General features: G+C 44.9%; 1 protein-coding gene and 1 long non-coding RNA gene across 4 annotated transcripts in view; one reads left to right on the top strand and one right to left on the bottom strand.

Annotated features, from left to right (window-relative positions):
* LOC146788667 (lipoma-preferred partner homolog) overlaps positions 1-25,034 on the bottom strand; it is a 774,512-nt gene that overhangs the window by 407,222 nt on the left and 342,256 nt on the right. For all 3 annotated transcript variants that reach the window (XM_085635893.1, XM_085635894.1, XM_085635895.1), the window contains one exon: positions 21,734-21,944. In XM_085635893.1, the coding sequence (XP_085492019.1) occupies positions 21,734-21,935 (202 nt within the window). In that variant the 5' untranslated portion in view covers positions 21,936-21,944. The remainder of the gene's footprint in view (positions 1-21,733; positions 21,945-25,034) is intronic.
* Positions 4,200-9,539, top strand: LOC146788669 (uncharacterized). Its single transcript, XR_014970893.1, has 4 exons — positions 4,200-4,320; positions 4,422-4,498; positions 4,611-4,671; positions 5,055-9,539. It is a non-coding gene; the product is annotated as an uncharacterized LOC146788669 (long non-coding RNA).

Consider the following 25,034-nt stretch of genomic DNA (forward strand, 5'->3'; position numbering starts at 1 on the left):
AGTGCAGCGGTCAAACAGATTTAGTAGAAACAGTATTTACAGAAAGGGATTTGGGTTCGCCCACTCAACCATTTGCTTTCTTCAACCAGCCGATTTAAGCCAGTGGTTGAGACTATGCCAATCACTTCTTGGCTCAGCACAGTGGAGTGCTCATCTCGAAAATAATGCCCCTGGCTGCATCCTTCCACCTCTACTAAAGTGCTTGCATTGAAGTGCATGAGGAACCACTTTCATCTAATGTGCCAACGCTGCATGCATTAATACTTTTAACCCAGATCTGCTGGCTTTGCCAAGGCTTGTTTTCAGTTATCTGCTCAGTGAAAAGTTTTAGTTTGTCACATCCAGAAACATCAACATGGGCATCTTCCAAACATGGAATCAGACACCAGTGGAGCCTCCGGTTGTTTTTAAGACGGATGGCGAGCTGTGGCGGTAGACATCAAGTGGCGGTAAATCAGTTTGGTTTCTACGATTCACCGTTGACTCAATTCCTACTATTGTTCGAATCATTGGCCACCAATGCTTGGTCCCATCTCCTGGGCGTGGTGTCTGGTGGCCCATCTCTTGCTGCCTGACTCTGCAGCCTCTCGATGCTCAATGCATCGTGGTGTGAGAGGTCAGATGTCCACTCCTCGAACGTTTTCTTGGTCACATTTTGCAGCCTGTCCAGGGGTTGTACAGGCACAAAGGCAGCACCATTGATTACTGCAAGATTCATATTTTTTAGATATACTTAAACATTGAATTACATTAGGAGTGCAGGTTGTCTAACCCCTTTTCTAGTAATTTACTGCTCAGCCCCATTTTCGACAACCAGCACCCACCATGGATTTTGAGGACATCTCTCATTTAACCACAAACCAAGCGGAGACAAAAGGTTATTCTGCTGAAGAAGCAGCAAACATATACTCCCTTATTGATGAAACACGGGCATTCCAGGCCCCATCCGGTTCTACCAGCCAATTATTAAAGCAATTGCAATACACATTAAGGAGGGAAATCAACCAAAGACTCCATGCCAATACCATAAGGCAAAACGGATCCCTAGAGGGTTACGTATCGCACTCAGACCCATGTTGTTCAAATTTAACAAACCATTCATGAACAAGTGGTTTGCCATTCTGAACAAGTGCTCCTTAGACTTGATCTTATTGATTATCGAGGAACTGTCTGTCATACTAAAAGAATTGGAAACTGAGATCAAGGATTTAAAAGATGATCTTTCACAAAGATTATCCTCCGATGAATTACAGCAAACAATAAAAGATATAAATGATAAGCTTGATGAACATGCAAAAGAAGTTCACGATCGAAAACTGCGTAAGTTCAGACGAGATACAATCGACTACAAATTAGATGAGGTCTACACCTGGGCGGAGATGTACGCCCAAAGACGTACATTTAAAAAAACCTGATGCCTCGACCTCCGAAGAAAGTATTGCAACTGAGCAAGAAACACTTCCTACCCGCACCCCTCTTGCCTCCACAGCCACGGAGAGTATACCTTCCACAAGTGGCACAACTAAACAAACACCTTTTTTAGAACTGGGACGAACTTCCAATCACCCACCAGGAGGATTACCTGTAGACAGCACCGACGCACCAGGAGGGGACAAGGCTCCAAAAAAACCAACAACAAATGGAAGCCGTCGGAATCCCAGGCGGAATTAGTCATGAATATCTCCAATGTCAAGCTGAAACCCAATGAGCAAGCATTACTCAACAAAGGCATGTCCTTTGTCCCTACATATCGGACAAACGCACTTGAAACCGAGATCTCTTTATTTAAATTCACACGTAAAATTGAGATTACGGTGGTTCTTCCACCATATACTGCAAGATCAAACTAATGAACCTGTCGCAGATACAGCATCTCAAACGTTTAGACCTAAAAGCACCTTTATGGCACCGATCACCCACAAAGCCATCGATCTTTTTGAAATATTGGTTAAGAAAGATCTTGCACATATTCACCAAAGAGAAAGCAATAAGAGCAACCTAACCAAGAAGGAACAGGCTATACTTTTTAATTTAGCCTCTAATAAGCATTTAACCTTTCAACCAGCTGATAAGGGTGGTGCTTTAGTGGTCATGGATACCACATATTACGAAGCCAAAGTGGATCAACATGTCTCAGACACCGACACCTACATGCCTTTGGATACAGACCCTACTGACACTTTTCAGAGGACTCTTTCCCTCATTTTGACTAAAGCCAAAGATCTTAATTGGATCAATGAGAACACATATAAATTCCTCACCAATGATTACCCGAGAAGACCACATATATATATGCTTCCGAAGATGCATAAAGATATGGTGAACCCCCCTTTCCGCCCTATTGTGGCGGGGTGCGGGTCTTTGCACAAACCATTGGGTAAATTCATAGATTATTTCTTACAACCTTTGGTCCAAAAATGGGTGACATACGTACAGGACACCACTGACTGTCTAAACAAATTACAACACATTTCCCTACCCAGTACCGATAATGTGCTGTTAGGTACCATAGATGTCACGGTCTTGTACACCTCCATTCCACATGGTGAAGGGATTGAGGCAGTTGAATGGATGCTTCTCAGACATAATTATGAAGAATCCTTAAATATTTTTTTGTTAGAACTGCTTCACTTCAGCCTATATCACAGCTATTTTTCATGGAAAGAACAATTTTACCTACAGAACACTGGTACGTCTATGGGTTTTACCGGGGCACCCACGTACGCCAATATCTTCATGGCAAAGTTTGAGGAAACATATTTTGAACAACAAGGTGTGGACTGATCATCTACTTCTATACCTCCGGTACATTGATGATATTTTGATCCTATGGCGAGGTACACAAGAGTCTTTAGAGAATGCCATTTTAACTCTGAATGATGGTCATCCATACATAAAGTTCACATACACGATTAACTCTTCCATTATCAACTACCTGGATATTCAGATTGAGAAAAAAGGCTCCACCTTGACAACTCGCATCTTCAAAAAACCCACAGATAGGAACAATGCACTCCACTATCAGAGTTTTCACGCCCACACTCTGAAAAATCACTTACCCTTGTCTCAATTTATCAGGGTACGCAGAATCAGTTCGGATGATGCACAAGGAAAATCAGACACAGAGACTATGTTTCAACAATATCTAAAGAGAGGATATCCACCATCAGTTTTAGAAACTGCCAAATTGAAAGCATTTAGCATGGAGAGAGCACAGCTCCTCAAAAAAAACTGAAAAACCTGTTTCTACACGGGAAGTTTGTGTTCTAAAATACTCCACAGCCTCCACGGCAATTAAACGCAGCATCCTAAAAAGATGGGAAATTATAGAACAAGAACATGATTTCAAAGATGTTTTTTCTGCAACACCTATTTTTGCATTTTCTAGGTCTAAAAATATTAAAGAGATCCTAGCTAAGACAAACCAAGATTTGGTTACTTAAAAAAAAACAGGGATGCGTAATTGTTACAATTGGGAACACTGTTGGAATGTGATGGTTGGCGATACATTTACACATCCACACACGGGCAAATTAATTAAGCTTAAGCATTCTTCAGACTGTAACACTGCTATGGTTATATATGCCATCAAATGTCCCTGTGGATTGGTCTACGTTGGGCAGACAACCAGAAAAATAAAAGTAAGGGTAACTGAACACAAAAGTGCAATTCGTACAGCAAACACAAAATCGTGTTTAGCAGCACACTGGCATACCCATAAACATACCATACCTCAATTACAATTCACAGTGCTTGAACAAATGTCGTGTCCTGTACATGTTGACCCTAATAGACATTTGGCTCAAAGAGAGACTTTCTAAAAACTTTGATTCCTTGATGGCTTGAATGACAAAATTGAATTCATTCATTTTTTGTGATGAAATGTGGTTGCATAATGTCACAGGTTCTTGAATACCTCATATTGCGCAAACTATAGGCATTATATGTCCCTTTTCTTTTCCTGTATTTGTATAGAATGTTGTGCCTGAGCTATTATGTGTTCACAAAAAAACCCGTATACAGCATTGCAATGTTGAGGTTGATGTATTATTATGAATACTTTTGTGCTCAGTTCACTTCTTTAATTCACGGGGCATTTCAATGGTGTCTGTCCTCGCTTTCCATTAAGTTTAATAGCGAAGTACTCCTGACCCTTTCACATTGTTCTTGTTAGTCCTCTTTCTATGTTAGGCTCACAGGCCCGCTTGTCACATGGTTCGTCTTTTTAAACTGTCCCCGTTATGGCGCTCGCATAATGACACACCGTAGCTGGTAGAATTCTGAACCCCGCCAAGGCTCTGCACAACTATTCACATGCAGGTAATTAAGTGGTCGTATACGACTCATTCATTGCACTGTTTTGCCTGTAAGAGCGTTGATAAATCCGCATACTGATTACGCCCCGTGCGTTTTTTACACAGATGCTCAAAGGCTACTGCCGCAATGCACTTCCGTGTTGAGCGGTTTTTGTTGTAGATGCCACACATACAGCGGTTAAGTAAGTGGAAGTCTTTTGTTTCGGGTCTTCTTTCAAAACCTCACGACTTTTTGTTCACTAAATTGTCCGGTTACGTTTGGTCATACTCTTTTATTCTTTTTTCTTATGTCAGTTTTAGTACGGTTAAATCTACTCGTGTGCTGATATCATCAAGCACGTAAAGATGTTTGGAGGTGAGTTCTCCTATCCTGTTGAGCTCATCACTTTTGAGAGTAGGTGGGGTAATAGTAGTTTGCTCGCAGACGATCATTCTTTTACTTTTACTTAACGTTCACTTTGTTTTCGTTCTTTCGGTTTCGGTGTTCCTTCACTGTGCACTTTCATCTTTTGACACAGATAAATACATTAGCTGTACTACGTGAATCTCAGTTCTGCTCTGGCACACACCATCGTTCGTTTTATATTTGGACACGTTATTGGCTGGCAAAAATACTGGATGTTAATTGCCTAAACTATGTTATATATATAAAACATGATATATGCTCTGTTTACCTCACTTGTTTTGCATCTCCAAAGATGACAGTGGTGCAAATTATATGTATATATACTTTTACAGAATTCCCCTGATGAAGATCTCGACACCGAAATGCATTGGGAAACCATGATGTTTATGAAGATATACTATGCTTTTTGCATAAGAAAATAAAAGAAGAGTTTTTGACTTCAGCTTCACAGCCACTTCTGGTGTTATTGTTGAAGAACATGGATACGCATTAGCAATCACGACCTTATTGTTGATGCAGTTATTTTTCATTATTTTTCATTCTGGTTCACAACTGATTTATATGTAAAATTGGCTTGCTCCCCACACTGTCATTAAGTGTTGGTCTCTTTTGGGACAACTTACGTTTGTTTACAATCCATTCTCAATCTCAAGTACAGTTTATTGTTATCTATTGTTATTTTTGAAATTTACTTTTGACACTTAATTGCACCTTATAGGGCGGGTGGATAGTGCGCCTTTGCTCAAACTGTTTGAACGTTTTCTTGGTCACATTTTGCAGCCTGTCCAGGGGTTGTACAGGCACAAAGGCAGCACCATTGATTACTGCAAGATTCATATTTTTTAGATATACTTAAACATTGAATTACATTAGGAGTGCAGGTTGTCTAACCCCTTTTCTAGCACTCCTCGAAGAGTGCCATATAGGAGCCGGTCACCATGGGTACCAGGCACTTCCTTATCACAGGAACCCTACGGTGGGCCACCGCTCTGGTGGGAAGTGATGCAGCCGTGAACTGTGTCCCACGGCAGAATCAACACAATCTGCAGAAGAAGCCACGAGATCCAGAAGGTTTCCCTCTACAAAGCTGAAGACCTAAGGAGGACAAAAGAGTGAAACAGTGACTTTTATTATGAGCCATTCTTCCTCCTCTGCGGACATCTTGGGGGCGCTTCCTGTGGCGATCACTGTAGTCATTTCAAAGACTCAATTTCCAGCCCTTACAGGCCAACTTCTTTACTAGACCTGGAGGGGGAAACCGAATCTGGAGATTTTGGCTGACAAACTCTGAACCAATACGCATAAAATGATTCATCCATCGCAAACAGTTTGTGACTCGCAATTGGACAAACATAAGATGCGTCTCCATATAGAGTCCAAAAACCTTACAGAAAACGAATTAGCCTCTGCCGCTCGAACAAAAAAAAAACATTGACAACGTCTTGTGGTCATCAGAGGGATAACGCAGCATCCTCAGGTTGGCATCAGCTTCATGTGCACTGAGGGCTCTTTCACAGCATCCGGATAGCCATCATCAGGATGCCCGGGTTTGTTCATATTATTCAATGTAGAACAAACCCGTCCCAATCCATGAGTTCATTATATTTTCACCAGGAGCTCGGCCTTCAATACCACAGTTCTGAAAGTCATTGCACAATATTCCAGTGCATGTGGATTCAATTTAAACTAATTAAAATTATTGCGCCAAATATTCACTGCACACAGGGGATTGTAGATATGTTTGCATTAAATTGGAAACAAGATGGACTCAAATACTTTTGTTTTCTTTTTCTTTTCTTTTTAGCACTTGTAAGTCGCAATTAAATGATCACTAAAGTAAACAAAAAAGTGATGCATGGAATGCTAGAACTAATCTCAGTCACTGGCTAATTACTCAGGCCACAACACGACCCATCATTTTTTGCACACCAAGCATCCTTAGTTCAGATCTAGCCATATGCAAATCAGTCTTGATCCTGCTCCCCATGGGAACGGTCCAGTCCCAACTGCCAGGCCAGGTCCTCACAAACCCAGAATACAAGCAACCTAGGACCGGTTTTGCACTTATTAGGGCTCATCAGCTGGGTACAGTTTGGTTCCAGTGAATACATTGTGCATGGGGACCCACATCTGGGCATACCCGTCCCACTTACGGCAACACACTTAAGAAAACAAAAAGTGATGGATGGAATGCTTGACTTAATCTCAGCCACTAGGAATTACCCTAGCCGCATCCCAGTCCATCAGTATTTTGCCCACCACACTACGCCACTTCAGTTTGGACCCAGCCATATGCAAATCAGCCATGACCCTTCTGCAGCGGACACAGTCCTGGCCAGACAGTCAGGACAATAATAATTATTTTTATGTCAATCTGCTTAGGAGCCAGTTCTGATCGCTCAGAGCCAAAAGGAAAGTTTGACTGCATCAGTATAAAAAAGCAAAACTAAAGATGTTCAAAGAATTCCGATTTTGAGACACTTGCATTGCATTGTTAAGGTCATATTAAATGGTCTCAGGGGCAAAGGTCAGGTTTTGGACAATCTAGCACCGCATGATCAATACTGCATTGATTGACCCCAGGGGCAAAGGTTTGACTCTGAGATTCTCGGGTCCCACACTGTCCATGACTTGTGATGGGTGGGGCACAGGGCCTTTCTCTTCCCAGGGGCCACTGCGACCACTGAACACGGGGCTGGGTAATTCATGGTGACAGTGGAGAGTGCCTGTACTATGAAGAAAAGACCCTGGACTAAAACCCCAATAAAGCATGGCATAGGCCTTAAATTAAACCCTGCTCCTGCACAGTCAAAGAAGATAGAGAACCGTAAAATTTGGTATGACATTGAAGTTCACACCTTCATTCATCGCAGGAGGAGTATCCGGTCTAGGCTGCGAGCCTTAAGCAACTACTGAAACTTCATCTTGAGACCTCTGTGGAGGCCTCACTTCAGGAGCAGTGGCCTCAGGGCGAGGCTTCTTGGAGTAATGCTCAGGTTCCAGAACATCATCTGCTGACTGCTCTGGAGACAGTTCACCTCATCAGCAGGCAGGGTGTTCCAAGCATCCGGCCACAGGAAGCGGTACTAGTTAGTGGATCTAAACCAGAACCAACACATTAAAAACAAGGGACAGACAACTGAAGGCTTATCTGAAAAACAAGCAGTCCCTGGTTCTCCTCCAACGCGCCAGTAGCTGGTGGAAATTAATGAGCGAGACCACGAATCTGGTGCAGGGAGTTCTGTTCTCTGGTTGGACTTGCAAATACCCCTTTGATAAAGTCTTGATAAATACAGAACTCAAAGATCTCAGAGAAATTAATCAGAGAACTCCAGAAACTTGAGACTTTCTGCCATCTGAGAAACATAATCTGGTAGCAGCGAGACTGGACAACTTCCCTCTTTCCTTTGTGTTTGTCAGGTTGCTGTTTGTGAATAAAACGCATTATCAAGGTGGGTTCAGTCTGGCCACTGAATCTTTTGCAGGTGCCCTCGTCCCATTGTAGGCATCCTTGGAATGGGATCTGGTGTTTATCAGGTGAGGTCGCTTGGAAGTGCTGGAATCCAGTTTGTCTCTTACTAATCTAATGTTACCAGGGACCTGGAGGAAATAAGACAGCCTCCAAATAGCACCCCTTTGGGATACCAGCTGTACCTTATCTGGAGGAAGAGGGACATGCAGTACTCCAGTAACTAAGTAAAGATATCCAATACTAGCTGTCCCACCCCACCATTCCCCATCATAAAATGGTTTCTGTAACCTGTCTGGACTGGATCCCACACTCTAGTGTTCCACACAGATCTCCCGATGATCCAGATCTAACAGTAAAATACATGTTCTCCTTGAAGCTTGCATATGCTGAACGCAACTAGACCTACACTGTCAATACAAGCCTTGAAGCCATGTTAAAAACAAGCGTTGCCACGCAGATGTAATAGATGTTTGAGCCCATACAGTGCCAATCTGGGAGGGGAAAAAAAGTACCCTAAAATGGCGGCTGTGACTCTTGTTACGGGACAGACGGGCACTATCACCTTAGACACCAAGGCCGAGCCTTGAAGTCACCAGCTCAGAAATGTCTGCAAATGAGAGCGCGTCTGGATACTTCCAAAGAGTGCTACATCAATAAAGACAGTACAGATGAGAGGACACTGGGAAGTAATAGGAGACAACCCATGCCTCCTCCCAACAGAAAGTAACAAGCATTGGCCAAGCCAACAGCTCTCGCTCTTTGGCTTTGCAAGTGCATACCTGCTGACAAAGCACGGGCAAATGTTTTCTGTCGATGCTGCTCAGCACAAGCAAAAAGTAAGATTATTGCCAATACTTAAAAACATCTACCAAAAATAATACAGTACAATGGCTCTGAGTGCATGCATCTTCATGCAAGCATTTATACTTTCCAATTAAGTCTGGGAAAGTGATTTAGAGGTTCTGTATTTCTATTTAATCGCCTCGTCTGCTGCTTTTAAGGCGCAGAGACTGAACCCTTGATAAATGGGTTTGGTCTCAAGTTGCAATCTGATTCTCAATTGGGCTTATGTCTTCCTCATGAGGCGCATAACCATAAAATAATATGATTTAACAGGTGGAGACACGAACACGCATTCTCACTTCTCCCCTCTGTATCACAAGGATGACATCCTTTACATTTTGTATGAATTTTAAGAATAAATTAAACAAATGCCATTTTAGCCACTTGCCTTAGCTAGTACGTTAAACATTTGATGAGGAATTAGGAGGTTGAAAAATGACGTAATACATAATTATATGCAAGGAGGCCACTTGTTCTAATATAATGAATGCTTTTAAATGTCCTCTTTGTGCCTGGTTTTATTTTGTCTTATGTCAGCCTACAAAAAGCTGCATGGAAGCAGCAGACTACTTTACTGGAAATATATATTAATTGATCGGTGTATTTAAAACAAAAGACTTCCCAAAGAGAGGACTTGCTAAACTGAATGTTGTGTTTTATCCACACCATAATTCATCTATGATGCACGTTTGTTTATATTAACTAAAGAATTGGGAAAGGATTCCAAAATTTAAAAGGAATGAAACAGATGGTTACATGAATTATAAATTTATAATACATTTTGCAAACACAAATAGATGACGATGGAGCGCTGAGACGCTCACCCCCAGTCATACATCTGGGTGGAATCCATAATCGTTCTTTAGCTCACTTCACCACCCCAGTTCAGACCCAGCCATAGGCAAATCAGTCTGACCCTGTGCCTCATGGGAACAGTCCAGCCGAACTGCCAAGCCAGGTCTTCCTGGGACCGAAAATAACCATCCTGGGACAGGTTTCGGGGTTTCACCCCTCATCAGCCAGGCTATTTTGAATCCAGTGGCACAGTGAGCAAGGGACCTACATCTGGGCATACCCTGCTAACTTAGAGCAAACACAAACAGGTGAAGGACTGAGCGCAGAAACTTTTCAGAGTCTCCCCCAGTGACAGATCTGGGTTGAATCCAACATAGTTCTTTAGCTCACTTCACCACCCCAGTTCAGGCCCAGCCATATGCAAATCAGTTTTGACCCCGTTCTTCTTGTGTTTGCCTAAAATACGCTTTTCCAGCAAAATCGGTTTACATAGTAAGAGCCTACAATTTTTTTTCTGATTCTTTGTTAGCAGAGGGGTAACTGCTGTTGTGGAGTGCACCTGATGTTGGGCTACTCATCTCCTCTTTGTCCCTCATCTAGGCAGGAAAACTGAACATTACCTTCATGGTAACTCTGGTACTGAAGGACAATCTGGACGTACTTGGTTGTGAAGGTTGATTACGCTTTTGAGAATTAAAGAGATGCTGCAGGTACCATCCATGCTTATACCTATTGCTGTGGGTACACGCCCCCTCCAGTCAGCTTGATGGTCCACAGTTTAAGTCCCTCTGTTGGTACAAGCTTTACCTAGAAGTAATCTTGGTGTTTGCTACAGGAGAGCGGCTATGGCAACCAGCCTCTCCATGATGGTAACCTTAGTACTCCTACGTCCTGCTCGGTCTTATAGTCCAACTCTTGAGCAAGAAACATTAAGTGAGGAAAGACGATGGCAAGGGTCTGAGTAACGCATCAGGATGTCTTTAGTTGTTAACTCACACAGCTCTTGACCACCCCTTTTATTAGGTCTGCGCGGTGCAGATCCCTCCACAGCACAGATCTACACAAAGGTGTGAGAAACCCCAACATCTGCCACCAAACTTCCAACACAGCACGTCTGACGACCTTGCATACACCCATCATGGCCAGATATGCAGTGGAGCTGCCTATTACTGGGCACCCAATCACACTTCCCACCAGGCACTAATATCCAACAGATCACATTGAACACAACTACTAATATACATCCCACTGGCCCGAACACCACAGGGTCTGCTGCGGGGGAACCCAAAGGCATTAGTCAATGAAAAAAGTGCATGCCCCTCTCCATCCAATTTGCAGTGGACAGGTCTCTCAAAAATGAAGATAATTAAAGCAATTTGCAAAATCCATTCACCTTGGTGTTCAAACTCTAGAATAGTACATTCAAAGCTCAAAGAATGAGACCTCAGAAGGGGAATTGATGGACCTCGGATCCAGGTGTGTAGTCATGAGACCACTGAAAGCACAACAAGGCCCGGTGAGTGGCTGAAGAGCGCTATACAGATTGTGACCACTCAACAAGTTTCTCAGAGCCTGGGCGTGAAAAGGAACACTGATTTACAAATATCCTCACACAAATAACCAGCAAAGGTATGTGGCGCCGCCCAAGAAGCTGCAATGCCAATGGCCTTCCAGAGTCCAGATAAATATAACACCACCCGTGCTGGTAACACTACGGTTGCATGGATCACAACTCTTTACAAATGGAGTAATGACCCTTGCAGCCATGTTGAAAAAGACAACTACAAACAGGAGCTTCTAATGTGAATCTACTAGTATCCACCCCCTTCTAAGTGGCAAAGAGGCAGGAAGAGGTCTTGTTGATGCAGAAAGTTGAAGGCTGAGGTAGACCAAAGACTTGAAGAATCCACTCTGTCTTTAACTATTGAGACTGAGGGAAAAGTACAAGGAAGCAAAAATTCTTGTTCTGACACTATAATCCTGGAAATATAAAAGGTTTTTCACTGAAACATCACCATCTGGGAAAAGTCTAGAAAATTTAAAAAAATCAACATAATACAATACAATATAATATCATAGTATTATAATATCATAATATAATAATACAATAAAAATATATATAATACAATATAATAAAATAATATAATACAATAATAAAATAATACTAATACTGCGATATTATAATATAATTATAATGTAATACTAATAATAATAATAATAATAATAATAATAATATAATATGTATATAAGCAAGCAGTGAAATAGAGTTTTTTATTATCTGGAAGAGAATAAGGTCACAAGAGGCTGTTTGTGAAAAGCTGCTCTGGGTGACACAGATGTCACAACCAAACTGCAGCTCCACCGGGAGCAGGGCCATTAACCAGGTCCACCCATTTCTGAATTCAATAAAATGCATCTGGGAGCTTCAGAGACGGAAAGTGACTGGTCGAGCCTGTCCTTGCATGTGGAAGCGGCTACAAAACATACGCAACCACCTGGACATCCATCTCAGCCAAGCCTACCGTGAAGGACAAAACCTCAAGCAAGAAGGGGAGAGGCTTAGCCCCTCCCTCCACACTTTATGAGCATCTTTGCAGGCACTTCATCGTGCTGGGACTTCTTTGGCTTCCTTCCCATCTACTGACAACCTTTGAATTGAGCTTGGCCGAGCAAAGAGGGTACAGGACAGCCTGGTTCACAAATGGAAGGGAGAGGTAAAGGATCAGATACCTGGAGAAAACAAGGTATTTGTGGAGAGCTGAGGTGCTTCAGAGGGCAAGAAACGGAAAGGCCATGCTGGAACAGAGAACACGAGATCAATGCGAGTGTATATGCACTGGTAACTGAATGCATTCTGAGTAAGAGGATAACAAATCAGAGCTGGGGAGGTCATGAAGCCCATGGGTCAACTGTAAGTCACTGATCACACAATGACAGCAAGTCTCCATGAAAGCAGAACACACTGAGATACAGACTGACTAATGACACACTGCAAACGGTATGCATCCATCGGATCATACACAGGGAACAGTACGCATGAACAACAGCCGAGCACACGAGGTGCAGACTCACTGCTCACACACGGAATAGTAAGCATTATTGGATGCAGAGAATAACAAGGTAGACTCACTGATGAGACAGTGAGCGTCACTAGAGCACACAAACAGACACCCACTGATCATACACAGTGAACAGTAAATATCACTGGATGGAGAACACGCTGAACTACAGACTCTAATCCCAGTGAGCAAACAGCATGCATCCATGGAACCAAGCCAGCAGCATGCATCCATGGAGCGTGCATCCATGGAACCAAGCCAGCAGCGTGCATCCATGAAGCCAAGCGAGCAGCGTGCATCCATGAAGCCAAGCGAGCAGCGTGCATCCATGAAGCCAAGCGAGCAGCGTGCATCCATGGAGCCAAGCGAGCAGCGTGCACCCATGGAACCAAGCCAACAGCGTGCACCCATGGAACCAAGCCAACAGCATGCACCCATGGAACCAAGCCAACAGCGTGCCACCATGCCAGCAGCGTGCATCCATGGAACCATGCCAGCAGCGTGCATCCATGGAACCAAGCCAGCAGCGTGCATCCATGGAACCAAGCCAGCAGCGTGCATCCATGGAACCAAGCCAGCAGCGTGCATCCATGGAACCAAGCGAGCAGCGTGCATCCATGGAACCAAGCGAGCAGCGTGCATCCATGGAACCAAGCCAGCAGCGTGCATCCATGGAACCAAGCCAGCAGCGTGCATCCATGGAACCATGCAAACCGTGTGCATCCATGGAACCAAACCAGCAGCATGCATCCATGGAACCAAACCAGCAGCATGCAACCGTGGAACAAAGCAAACAGCGTGGAACCAAGCCAGCAGCGTGCAAACATGGAACCAAGCCAGCAGCGTGCAAACATGGAACCAAGCCAGCATTGTGCATCCATAAAACCAAGCCAGCAGCGTGCATCCATGAAACCAAGAAAGCAGCGTGCATCCATGAAACCGAGCTAGCAGCTTGCATCCATGGAACCAAGCCAGCAGCTTGCATCCATGGAACCAAGAAAGCAGCGTGCATCCATGAAACCGAGCTAGCAGCTTGCATCCATGGAACCAAGCTAGCAGCGTGCATCCATGGAGCCAAGCGAGCAGCGTGCATCCATGAAGCCAAGCGAGCAGCGTGCATCCATGAAGCCAAGCGAGCAGCGTGCATCCATGGAACCAAGCGAGCAGCGTGCACCCATGGAACCAAGCCAACAGTGTGCACCCATGGAACCAAGCCAACAGCGTGCACCCATGGAACCAAGCCAACAGCGTGCCACCATGCCAGCAGCGTGCATCCATGGAACCAAGCCAGCAGCTTGCATCCATGGAACCAAGCCAGCAGCTTGCATCCATGAAACCGAGCTAGCAGCGTGCATCGTTGGAACCAAGCTAGCAGCTTGCATCCATGAAATCGAGCTAGCAGCTTGCATCCATGGAACCAAGCAAACAGCATGCTTTGCTGCAAAGAGAGCCCACTAAAAACACCCCCTCTTCAGACACTGCCCTCACACCCGAGTACAAAGTTACACGAGTATTAACAAGCACAGGCCAGCCAGCTATCGAGACGAGGTAGCAACATACATTTTAATAAAACAAATATGCTACCTGACCAGAATAATGGAGTCGATTGCTCCATTAAATCGGAAGCGGTTAAATTGCAGTGGCAATCTCAACAAGCATTGGCAAAGCCAATAGCTGTGGCTTAGTCTGTAAGCCTTTTGGCTTTGTCAGGGTTAGTTTTGTTATGAGTTTTTAAAAACTTTTAGGGAGCTACTGGACCCTCACTAACAAATTAGGGGGGGAAAAAAAAAAGAACACTGGCGAGAAGCAAAAATATTTGTGGTCTCAAAAAGCACACACTGCAATAGTAGTCCTTGGCACTGACTGGAACTACTTTGTGGGTGGATGTGATCCTCGTGAAAGGGCTGAATGCCGTCACTCACACTGAAGTTAGCCAATGGCTGAAGTGGGCTTGCCTACTGCCCAGAATCTATCACGGAAGAAGAGAGCCTGATTAAAGCCCGTTTTAGTATATAGTAAACACAACTTTAGGAAAATCAAAATGTCTTAGCTAATGCCAGACCTAAAAATAAAAACATTAAAAAAAATATTTTCAAGACGTGCTCCAAGTCAATGCAAATTTTTGTCAAGTGACGACTATGTTGAGAAATGTGCCAACCCTAAGACATCTGACATGGAACTGATCCTTACTCCAACAAGATGAAAACTGAAACATCACTATGAAGAAACAAGGACATCGCTATGTGACGTGACGCAATGCCGTCAGCTCAAGGGGAATTCTGGGAGCATGCCAACTTTTCTTTTCCATAAAGGGCACAGCATCTTGTGCTTTTCTCTGGCACACTTCACAAGCCTCGCGCAAAGAGTAACAACGTTAACCTAAAGTGTGGGATTATCAGAAGACTTGGGTAACTACTAAAGATGAAATGAGTTATATCCATGGATGCCAGTCAGCGCTAACTCCATGCTACCGATGTCTGCTCATTCAAGCTGTTCAGACCAAGCGCTCCGTTTCAAACCTACCATGAAAGAAGGCAGTGAGAGGAAAATGTTTGAGATAAATTCATTAAATGATCAATGGTCGGTCTGTCATCCCAGGTGCATACTGTGCTGTTTTCTAAATGTACTTGATCCAACAGCAGGTCCTGCATCAGAGCTGTGATTACAGAGGAGCTGAAAGGACAAGCTGCTTATGTGCAGAGTAGCACAACAAACTCACGCCTCCTCGTCTGTCCAGGATCTTCAACAAGCGCCTTCATCAATGTGCTCAAGATAGATACAAGTGTGCATATTGAATAGTCATAACTGGGCCAATGTTCCTTTTTTTAAATCTCCGACCTTCTGCTCTCTCGACACCTCCCCTTGGAAGTGTAGAGAAGATGCTGGTCCTGTTAGTAGCTAAACCATCTGAGGTCTTGTACGGGTGGGGAGCACAGGGTGTGGTATGGGTTAAGAGTCATCCCCCTTTTGGCAGCTCTGGGAGGGTGGAAGTCAGCAGTGCAGAGTTGGCCGCCCCACTGGCAATCATGACGAGACCTTGGACATGGTCCTACCGGTCGCACCTCCTAGTGATGGCCGGCAGAGACACCTTCTCCTCTAATCTGGGCTTTTATTCTGCAGGGAACTACACTTAAAGTGCAAGTTACTTATTTTCACTGTTTACTGGTTTACATTCTAGATTGTAAAAACATTGGACAAAATAATCCACAAGACCAGGTTTGTTGTACAATGAGCGGTAACTAACCCTGGGTGTAGGACTACGCTACGCTCGCGTAGTTTGCATAGTTTGCGCAACTACGGCTATGTGAATTGTAGAGTAGAGGGCATTCTTTGCTTGCTCGCGGTCCTCAACGTCAAGTTGGCGACCGCGAGCGAGCAAAAGGACACCCGGCGAGACTTTCTCCTCGTTCGCGATCAGCAACATCAAGTTGCTGATCGCGAGCGTGGAAAATAAACCTCCCGGCGAGATTCTCAACGCAGGGAGGTCAGGTTTCTTATTGCGAGTGGTCGCGTATGCTCGCGACCACTCGCGATGAGAAACTACCAGTCCGTGTTGAGAAAACTGCTGCTCGTGTACAAATCTACTCGAGCGGCAGAAAACTACCACTTGCACTGTGCAAAATGCCATTTGCAATGATTGTACAGTGCGGACAAGCATCCAGCACAGTGCAATCAGTGCGAACAGCATTTTCCCTACCGCATTACGCAGCTCGCGTAGTGCGAAGTGCACTTCACGTAGCACTACTATGCAAACTACGCCCAGGGTTAGCGATAACCCGGGACCACTTCTGAAACCTAAAGGCTATAGAGGTCTCCAGAAGACGTCATCTGTTCCCACGGTTTCTCATCTGCTAGCTCAAATTTGAAGACATGCCACTGGCTGAAATCTGCTAGTTCTATTTAAAAAATAAATCCAGCCAACTCACCAAAGAAGCAATCACTGAAAAGAAACTTGTGAAAAGATTTTTAGAGTGAGATTAAATTTGACCAATACTAAAGGCAAGTGGCCTTTAGCGGCCACTCATGCACATAGAACAGGAGTGGTACTTCGGCAATCTCCCTCACATTTCCAATATGTCCTCTTGCTTCCTTGAAAGAAGTATCATTTACTGTGCGGTTTCCTGGTCCTCATCACCTTGGTCTTGATGGGAGATTCCGTACAAGGTGTCTTCAGAGTTCTGTGGTTTATTGCTGTGAAAGAAGTCAGCAGGGATCTGATCTGTGAGGGCTGAGTATCTAGCCACCATTACTCTGGATGGGGTACCAATAAAACAGTGACTGGAAGTAACCAAACTTGCATTAAAGCTCCCAGTCGACTGTATTTCTTACTGGCGTGGGATAGCTAACCTACATTGAAACTAACAATAGCCCATCATCCACCCCACGGACATCTTCAGCTGCTACAATAGCGAGGAGGTGGAGATACCCAATTCTTTCACCAGATAACACGGTTGCTGCAGGTTAAAATATAGGCATCTCTATATTCTGAATGTATAAACAGGTTCTCATCGTGTGTCCTCACAACACTGTGTTACTCCAAGATGCAATCAGTATGTATGATTTTTCATGCTCTGGGGACATACGTGCTCGTTCCTTAACAATCATGGTAGTTCTTGAATTCCTGAAAGTAACCTCCATCAGTGCACAGCCTGGTAGGATAGCCCCCCTCCCTGGTTCTGAATCTCCCCAGTTATAAGAAATCTGCCATTTATGCGTAGTCACCCCAGATGTTTGTTTTACTTCTGCTGGACCCTATATTTTTGCTGTCTGTACAACTCTGTTCACTTTCCGCTGCTCTCAAAGGATGAAGTCCTTGTGCTTCTCCTTTCAACACGGTGAAATTGGGATACTCCTAATAGGCATATTTAAATTACTGGTAAGTCCCGAGTAAATGGTGCCAAGGAGCACTAAGGGCCTGCAAGTTAAATGTGTAAAGTGGACAGCCGAACTTACTGGGTCATCCCCTATAGGACAGTGTAAAATAGGACTGGAAATGGGACTTTTAGAAAGTTACTTTTTCCTTGCCTAAAACCTTAGGTGGCCAATTTGCATTTGTTCTCCCATTACTTCTAGTCAGTAATTAGCATTTGAACAGGTGTGAACTGGAGGGAAATACCTCCCCGAAGCAAATAGGCTGACCTGAATGGCCAGAAATGGCGCTTCTGAATCAGACAGCATATGCAGAGAAATTCCTTTAAGATTAAAGTGTCAAATCAGACATGAATATCACATCCTGCTTGACAAGTCTGTTAGGGGTTTTCATATAAAACATGGGGCGCACTTCAAAGGGCAAAGACATGATGCTCCTTGTGTATCTACCGTCTGATTACTGAAAACCCTACTTTTTCTTCTACCAGACTTCTGTGTCTGGGTTTTTTGGGGGTCCCATGGCTGCTTCAAACAGGATGCTAGTGGTAAATGAGTTTGGTAACTAAGATTACCATAGTACACTCCCCTCATACAACCCAAGCCCCGAGAGCCCAGGTTTAGTTTAGCAGAAAACGTTTGCCATCTTGAAAACATCCAAAGTGGGTGGGGTTAGCCCTGGGAACTTCTACACATTTGGTTAGGGATTCCAAGGTGTCATTTCCACTCATGAGATTGTGCTAGGCATAAATGTGGCATCTCCAGGCAACCACTTAAGAACACTCCTGTACCTGAGAACAGAACCAGCTGTCCGACACCTGAGAAGAGCCTAAAAGACTGGACATGCTTTCCATCTTCTTGTGTACACAGGACAAAGGTGGACTTCAAGGGTCATTAGACTGAACTCCTGTTAAAGCTACAGGAACACAACATGCTACAAGATGCCTTTTCCGGCAACTGACCAAAGGCAACTTCACCTGGACTGGACTGTCATGCTGGCCTTTGCCTGCGATTCTCCAAGTGCCTACCTTATGGTCCCGGGGGCAGGGGAGGGGGGGGGTTAGAGGTGTACTTCTGAGGTGGAGGGGAACTTAAATGGCTAAAATCTGAAGGTAAACTATTTTGCCCAGGATGAACCTGGTTGGAGCATCCTACCCGTGACTCATCGCGGTCATAGTGAAATTGCGCTTAGGTCCTTTTCTACCACGACCATTGACTATCATTAGCACTTTGTGCTCCGTGGCACTATTTCTACATAGAAACCTTCAAAATGCATATCTCTGGTTCCTTCATTGGATACATGTCATGTTGCTTATCAAGTTTTACTCTTTTCTTATTCATTTTGGGATTTTTATTGTTTTCCAAATGATCTTTATTACTGTTTTTAGTACCCCATAAATATCTTACACATTGCCTCCTAGTTAAATCTGTCTGCTCTCTGCCAATAGCTACCAGGTGAATGAGCTCAGTGTTTAGTGAAGTGAGTAGTTCACCCTGACAAAGACTGTCATTAAAAATGAAGGTGGGTATTTATTTCACTCAACCTATAACCCAATCTCATACACCAGGGTGTACATCTTTCCTCTGTCTAGAGATGGTCTGCTTTCCTTCCTCCTCACGCAATGATAAAACAAATGTCATGAAGGGATGGGACGACCCAAAGTTCTGCTCATGGGATTGGTTCATCCTCATATGGCGTTTTTGTGGCTCTGCCCTCTTTAAAAACTAAACTACACCCCCTTCTCCTTGCCAGTAAATCATTATGTAAATTTGTTGCCTTTGGGCTGGCATCCTGGAGTAAGTTAGTGCAGTTTGCTCACGGCGAGGGAGGCTGGCCTGCTCTGCAACCAGGATCTACCATGAAATCATCCACCAGGGGCAACCTAGGGCTTGTTTCATGCAAACACATCCCAGCCTGAGCACACGGCAGTGCGGAGGTGTCTACTCGCAGTGGTCTTCTACAGCGGTGTGTGCACCAGATGTTGGCGGAACAGTTATGTAATGCTGTGTCACACTAAACTAGACTCACCATGTTCAAAAGCAACACTGGCAGTGAGGATGGGATTCCTAACCTACACGGAAGCTGACGGGATCCGCTCCAATACAAGCAAGCAATCTCATCAGGATAACAGTCATTATGAAGAACAACTTGTTCAGTGTACAGTCTGCCATCAGAAATGAACTGCTGCACAATTTGGTAGTCTGGAGTGTGACTTCACAGGTTTGCATGCCACACACCAGAGTTTGATATGGTTTTCGGGTGGCGGGCTACGTATGGATGGACATGGTCTGTTTGGGGCAAAAGCACAAGGGTGAGGGGCAGAGATGGCTAATTACCCAGTGAAAGGTGGGACCTTTTTACCATTTTCAGAATGTGTTGCAGGTTGAAGCAGAGGGCAGGTTAGAGGAAATGTGGGCTGCTGATTGTCTGTGATGTCTTTGCAATCTCGCTGTTCCCAAATGCCTCACTAATGCAATGCGTTCTACTCAAGGGAAGAACTAGGCATATGCCCAGTGTCTGTCGTTTCCAAAAATCAAGTACACATAACCAGATGCCGCCTCCCTAACATTAAAATCTTACTATCCGTGCCAGGACTGCTTCGGGGAGTGCCTCACTTTACTACAAGCATAACCCAACAAACAAAAGCTCTAATGCTGCAAACACCACACCTAAAGCACCTGTGAGCACCATCAGCAGTGACGGGAAACTACTTTTGATGGTCCTCAAGGTATAAATATGCATCATCTCTCAGGGTGCACTTCCGATGCCAATTCTGCACCGCATGCACATGAGAACGCGACCATCTCTGGCACCTTAACAATTGGACTACATATATGCAGCACTGCAGAGAAGTGGCAGGTCTCATATGGTCAGAAGATGGTGAGAGAGCAGGTACATCCAAAGTTTTGAGTCAGTGGACGATGGTGACACCAAGCAGTGTCGTTACCTAGGGTAATCCAGACTGTCTTACTGGACTCGACATTTTCAGTCCTGGGGTTTCGTTGTAGAGTTCAGTGCCTCCTGGAGGCTGAAGACTGCAGTTATCAGAAAAATGTCACAGATGGACTAACAAGTTTGATAACAAGTAATTGACAAAGTAAAGCCCCAAACTGTAAGCTTCACTTCCTGGTAACACTGAGCCATATGGTTCGTAGACAGTGCTTTACACTGGACAGAAGTGCTAGTGTGTAGAATGCATGCACAGTACAAGCTTCGGGGTTCAGTATCTGCAACTTGTTGTAGGTCCTGAAGCTACAGATAGTAGCGTTCAAGCAGGCAGGTTTAAGGGATGCATTGACCACCCCCGTCAAAAGTTTTAGGCCTCATACCATCCTCAACCACAGCAACTGCTCACCTTAAATTATTTTACACAACAGCACAGGAGAAGTAATGGTCCCATAATGTCAGCATTAACTGTAGGGCTGAACATCAACCAAGTGTACTACACACACACAAAGCCATACAGCAACTGGGTTTAATTTCTAGAACCACATCTGTAGGTGCCATGAGTGTGTTGCTCAGCTATTGGTTGGTGTGCTACTTCCTGAGATCCAGTAAGAATACTACAGCATTGCACAATCGTTAGGAGCAGGAGGCTATAAAGATTGAACATGAATGAGATATTCAAAGAAAGCCAAGGGTGAGAAAACCCTCATAGAAAAAACAGCATCAACGGAGAAAGAAGGCAAAACTGAGGAAAGACTAAGTTTCCCAGAACAAATTAAATACATGATGACAAACACAGCATCCGTTTTGGTCTGAGGTGTTGGGTACAACTCATGACCTCAATCTCTCTTTACCTTCTCAGTACATCGCCAGAACGGGGAACCCAGTGTTTGGCTCTGCTAGTTGGGTAGGGATCAATCATAGGAACGTTCAATATCAACAGTAGTCATACCACCGCTGTGCCTCCTACACTTTGCCCTGGACAATTAAAGCAAGTCTGGACACCAGTGTGGAGAAGGCCGCACTTACCATCGCCGTCCTCGGATTGTCCTTGCTTGTATGGATTGTACTTTGGCTTCGGTGCAACCACGGGTGCGAACTTCTTTGGTGTTTGCTGTGTGGAGATGGAGATGCTCGGCACCCCGAAAGAAGAGGTGGTCTCCATACGTGCAGTCACTTGACCCACTGGCTCTCCGGAATTCTTTGGTGGCAGCCATGATGGGTAAGACATGATTCACGCCTGCAAAGAGAACGTAATGTCATTAACAAACCACAACATAAGTTGATATTGCATAGTACTCTGATGGGGAACAAGACCGAGTAATTGGTAAATGCAGAAACATTTCAAGAAAGATGCAAAGTGTACTCCGCCAGTCTTTAAGGAATTGTTAAGGGATTTGTCAATGTTTACTTGGGAGTGCTAGGTAATGGAATAAACATACACGCTTGTATGTGAAGGAGCACATACACACCAAGCACTAGTAGAACCTTGGAATGCGGAGCGCTCCATTGAAGACCATGGGTAGCTTCAGGCTTATAACTGGTCTTCTAAGCCCCGAGCTCCAACATTACAATGTTTATCTCGTGTTTCTCCTTTTTCATTTAGAACATTCTACTCTTAGTGTCTGGAATGTTCTAATTGCCTTATAGCCATTCTGCCTCGGGCTACACAGTTAAAAGCCCTCTACCATTAAAGGCCCTCTCCTGCAACTGAAGCCTAGAACTCCGGTTCAGGGCCTTTAACAACTTGTATAGCCCTCAGGAGTGGGGGGCGGCTTAAGGCGCTATTACAACAGTGAGGAGGGGGAATACATCAAATGCAAACAATACCGTATCGATGGACTGTAAACAGCAACAGAACTATCAAAGCCGGCTGAATGTGAAGTGGAAAGACAGACTGGGTATATGTGCTGGATACTGGAGTTCCATTAGGAGACTAACATCTGTTGGCTTTAACGCTGATGTAGATTAACCACAACCTTGAATTAATTAAGAAGAATGAGCGTCTGTGACTCCAGAGCCCTTCCAATCCTGGGTTACAACAGAGGACGTCTGTTAGGACTCGCATGTGAACATACGCAGAAGTGCTTTTAGCGAGTGACGTCTGCAGAATCTACCAAATGATAGAGACTCAAAGATGTTCACACAACATCCCAGCCTGCCCTGCTTAATCCCAGAAGGCCGAAACGCAAATCTTAAATTTATAGCTTGTTTTTTAGAGAGCAGTTAAACCGCTCATAACTGCTTGAAATCATGACTGTCTGTGGCAGCACACAGCACTCATCACACTCATGTGCCGACGACTTTGGTCTACCTTGAGCAGACGCAAGAGATTTGCATGTTATGTAATAATGTAGAGACCCGCCTCGTCGCCATGACCCTACAGAAATGCCCTCCCTGTGCCTGCCTACAGCTCACATGCATGGTAGTCATCTTCTTTCAATTGTCAAAAACAAGCCACAGCGACTTTGCGCTGGGAGACTGGATTGTTGACTAAAAGTTAGTGCACCCTACATCTTAGAGCCACAGCCAGCTGCAAACCTGTCCTGAACAGAGACATTTCTTAAACTACTACAGTCTAGGGTGAGTCTGGCTCCCACAGAGTAATACAGCGGCTGGGCAGGACGCTACCCCTCTGCGTCCTCCCTCTCATCCCATGGTGGTTGGATCCATGTTTGGAATTTCAGAAGGTGGCGGCAAGCTCCATCGCCCCACCTCTGACTACCTTGTTGGGCCTTCTCATCAGTTCTGACGGCCACTGAGGTCTACTGAAGGAGTTAAATGCTCAATAATTCACGTTACTCTGGGTCTTTCGCATGGACTGGGATCAACGACCCATGAGCGCACCTGGTCAGGATACTTGTAGAAGTTTGCCCCAGTGGGGAAAATAAAAGCTTTAGATTATCTGGTGCTCTTCAAGCAGACTTGGCTGCTGGTCATAACCGAAGAGGGTTTCACAGCTTCAGAGCGACTCAGCCAAGCTTCTCGGTGAAAGAGGCTTTAAACACTGAAAAGCTTCAGATGGCTGAAGAGGCTGCAAGTGGCCGGAGTCTTGAACGTGTCCAACAGGCTTACATGGTCACTTCCTCTGCGAATCGTCTCTTAAATATAATTCTCAGCAGATAAGGTCTTTTGGCTGGAAGGCAGCTGCAGGCAGTCTGGAGGGAGATCTAAAGACATGAGCAACATTAACAGAAGTTTACTAGCAAGAACCTCGATGGCAGAAAAAGGTCCTCTGAGGAGGGTAAGTCCCTGCTGAAGGCCAAAGCAGCAGTCCGACTTGGCCCTTTAGTATGTGGGCTGGGCAATACCTGTGGGTGTCAGAGCGACAGAGAATGTCCAGCGGAACTGTGCCCTTCCATACCGGTTTAAAGAAGTTACTTTTAGGCACCTTTAAGATCTTCTACACATTATTAGACTTTGGACTATGTTCACAAATTACATCATCCTGCAAAACAGGACTGGTGTGAAATTCCAGCTGATTCCGCCATTTAAGGAGTAGCCCTAGAGGCAATAACCCCAGGCTTCAAGATCTGCTCAGGCCTTTCCCTGAGACTTCTGGAGGAATTATTTCTTTGCCCTGTCGTTGGAGGCACTCTGCAGCAGCCCTGTGCAGGCTTTCAGCAGGTCTGACAGAGTTTTGATCCCAAAAGACTGGAAGGACGGTCACTGTTTGTGGGGGTAGATGAGGAGAAGGCCCGTAGCGTCATGGAAGCAAACTACAGTCCTGAAGGGAACCGTGGCACAAAAGAAAGTACCAAGGCCACACGATCACATTCAGGGTGAGGGCGCACTGATTGATAAGGATGAAAAGGGGCATCGCTATGAACAACATGTGCAATTGCCAGCCTCTTCGGTATTCAATCGAAATCTCTTCAAAACTGTGCAAAGCTCACCAGAGTCCACCCCCAAGAGTCTGCCATACTGAAATGCGTCAAGACGAACGCCTGATGCGTGGTAATTGGCAGGGCGGGCGGGCTGTTAACTCAAACGATAGGAGTCGCATCTCCCCACAGAGGCACGCCTAGCTGCAAAGCATTGTGGGCAGATATTCACAGAATTGACCTCCCTATTGCTTCATTACTTGACCCAGTCTCATCAGAGCTGGCTCCAGGCGTAAAACAGTCCCCGCAGCCCCCACGGTGTGGGGGGTGGGGTCAACCTCCAGGGGGCCACCTTAGCACAATACTCTTGTCTCGAGGGAAAGTGAGTTGAGCCAGCCGCAAGAGTGGAGGCGGCCAAGTGCGCAGAGGGTCGAGACGGCCAAGTGCGCAGAGGGTCGAGACGGCCAAGTGCGCAGAGGGTCGAGACGGCCAAGTGCGCAGAGGGT

This window comes from Triturus cristatus, chromosome 11, assembly GCF_964204655.1.
Source record: "Triturus cristatus chromosome 11, aTriCri1.1, whole genome shotgun sequence".
NCBI classification, from domain to species: domain Eukaryota; kingdom Metazoa; phylum Chordata; class Amphibia; order Caudata; family Salamandridae; genus Triturus; species Triturus cristatus.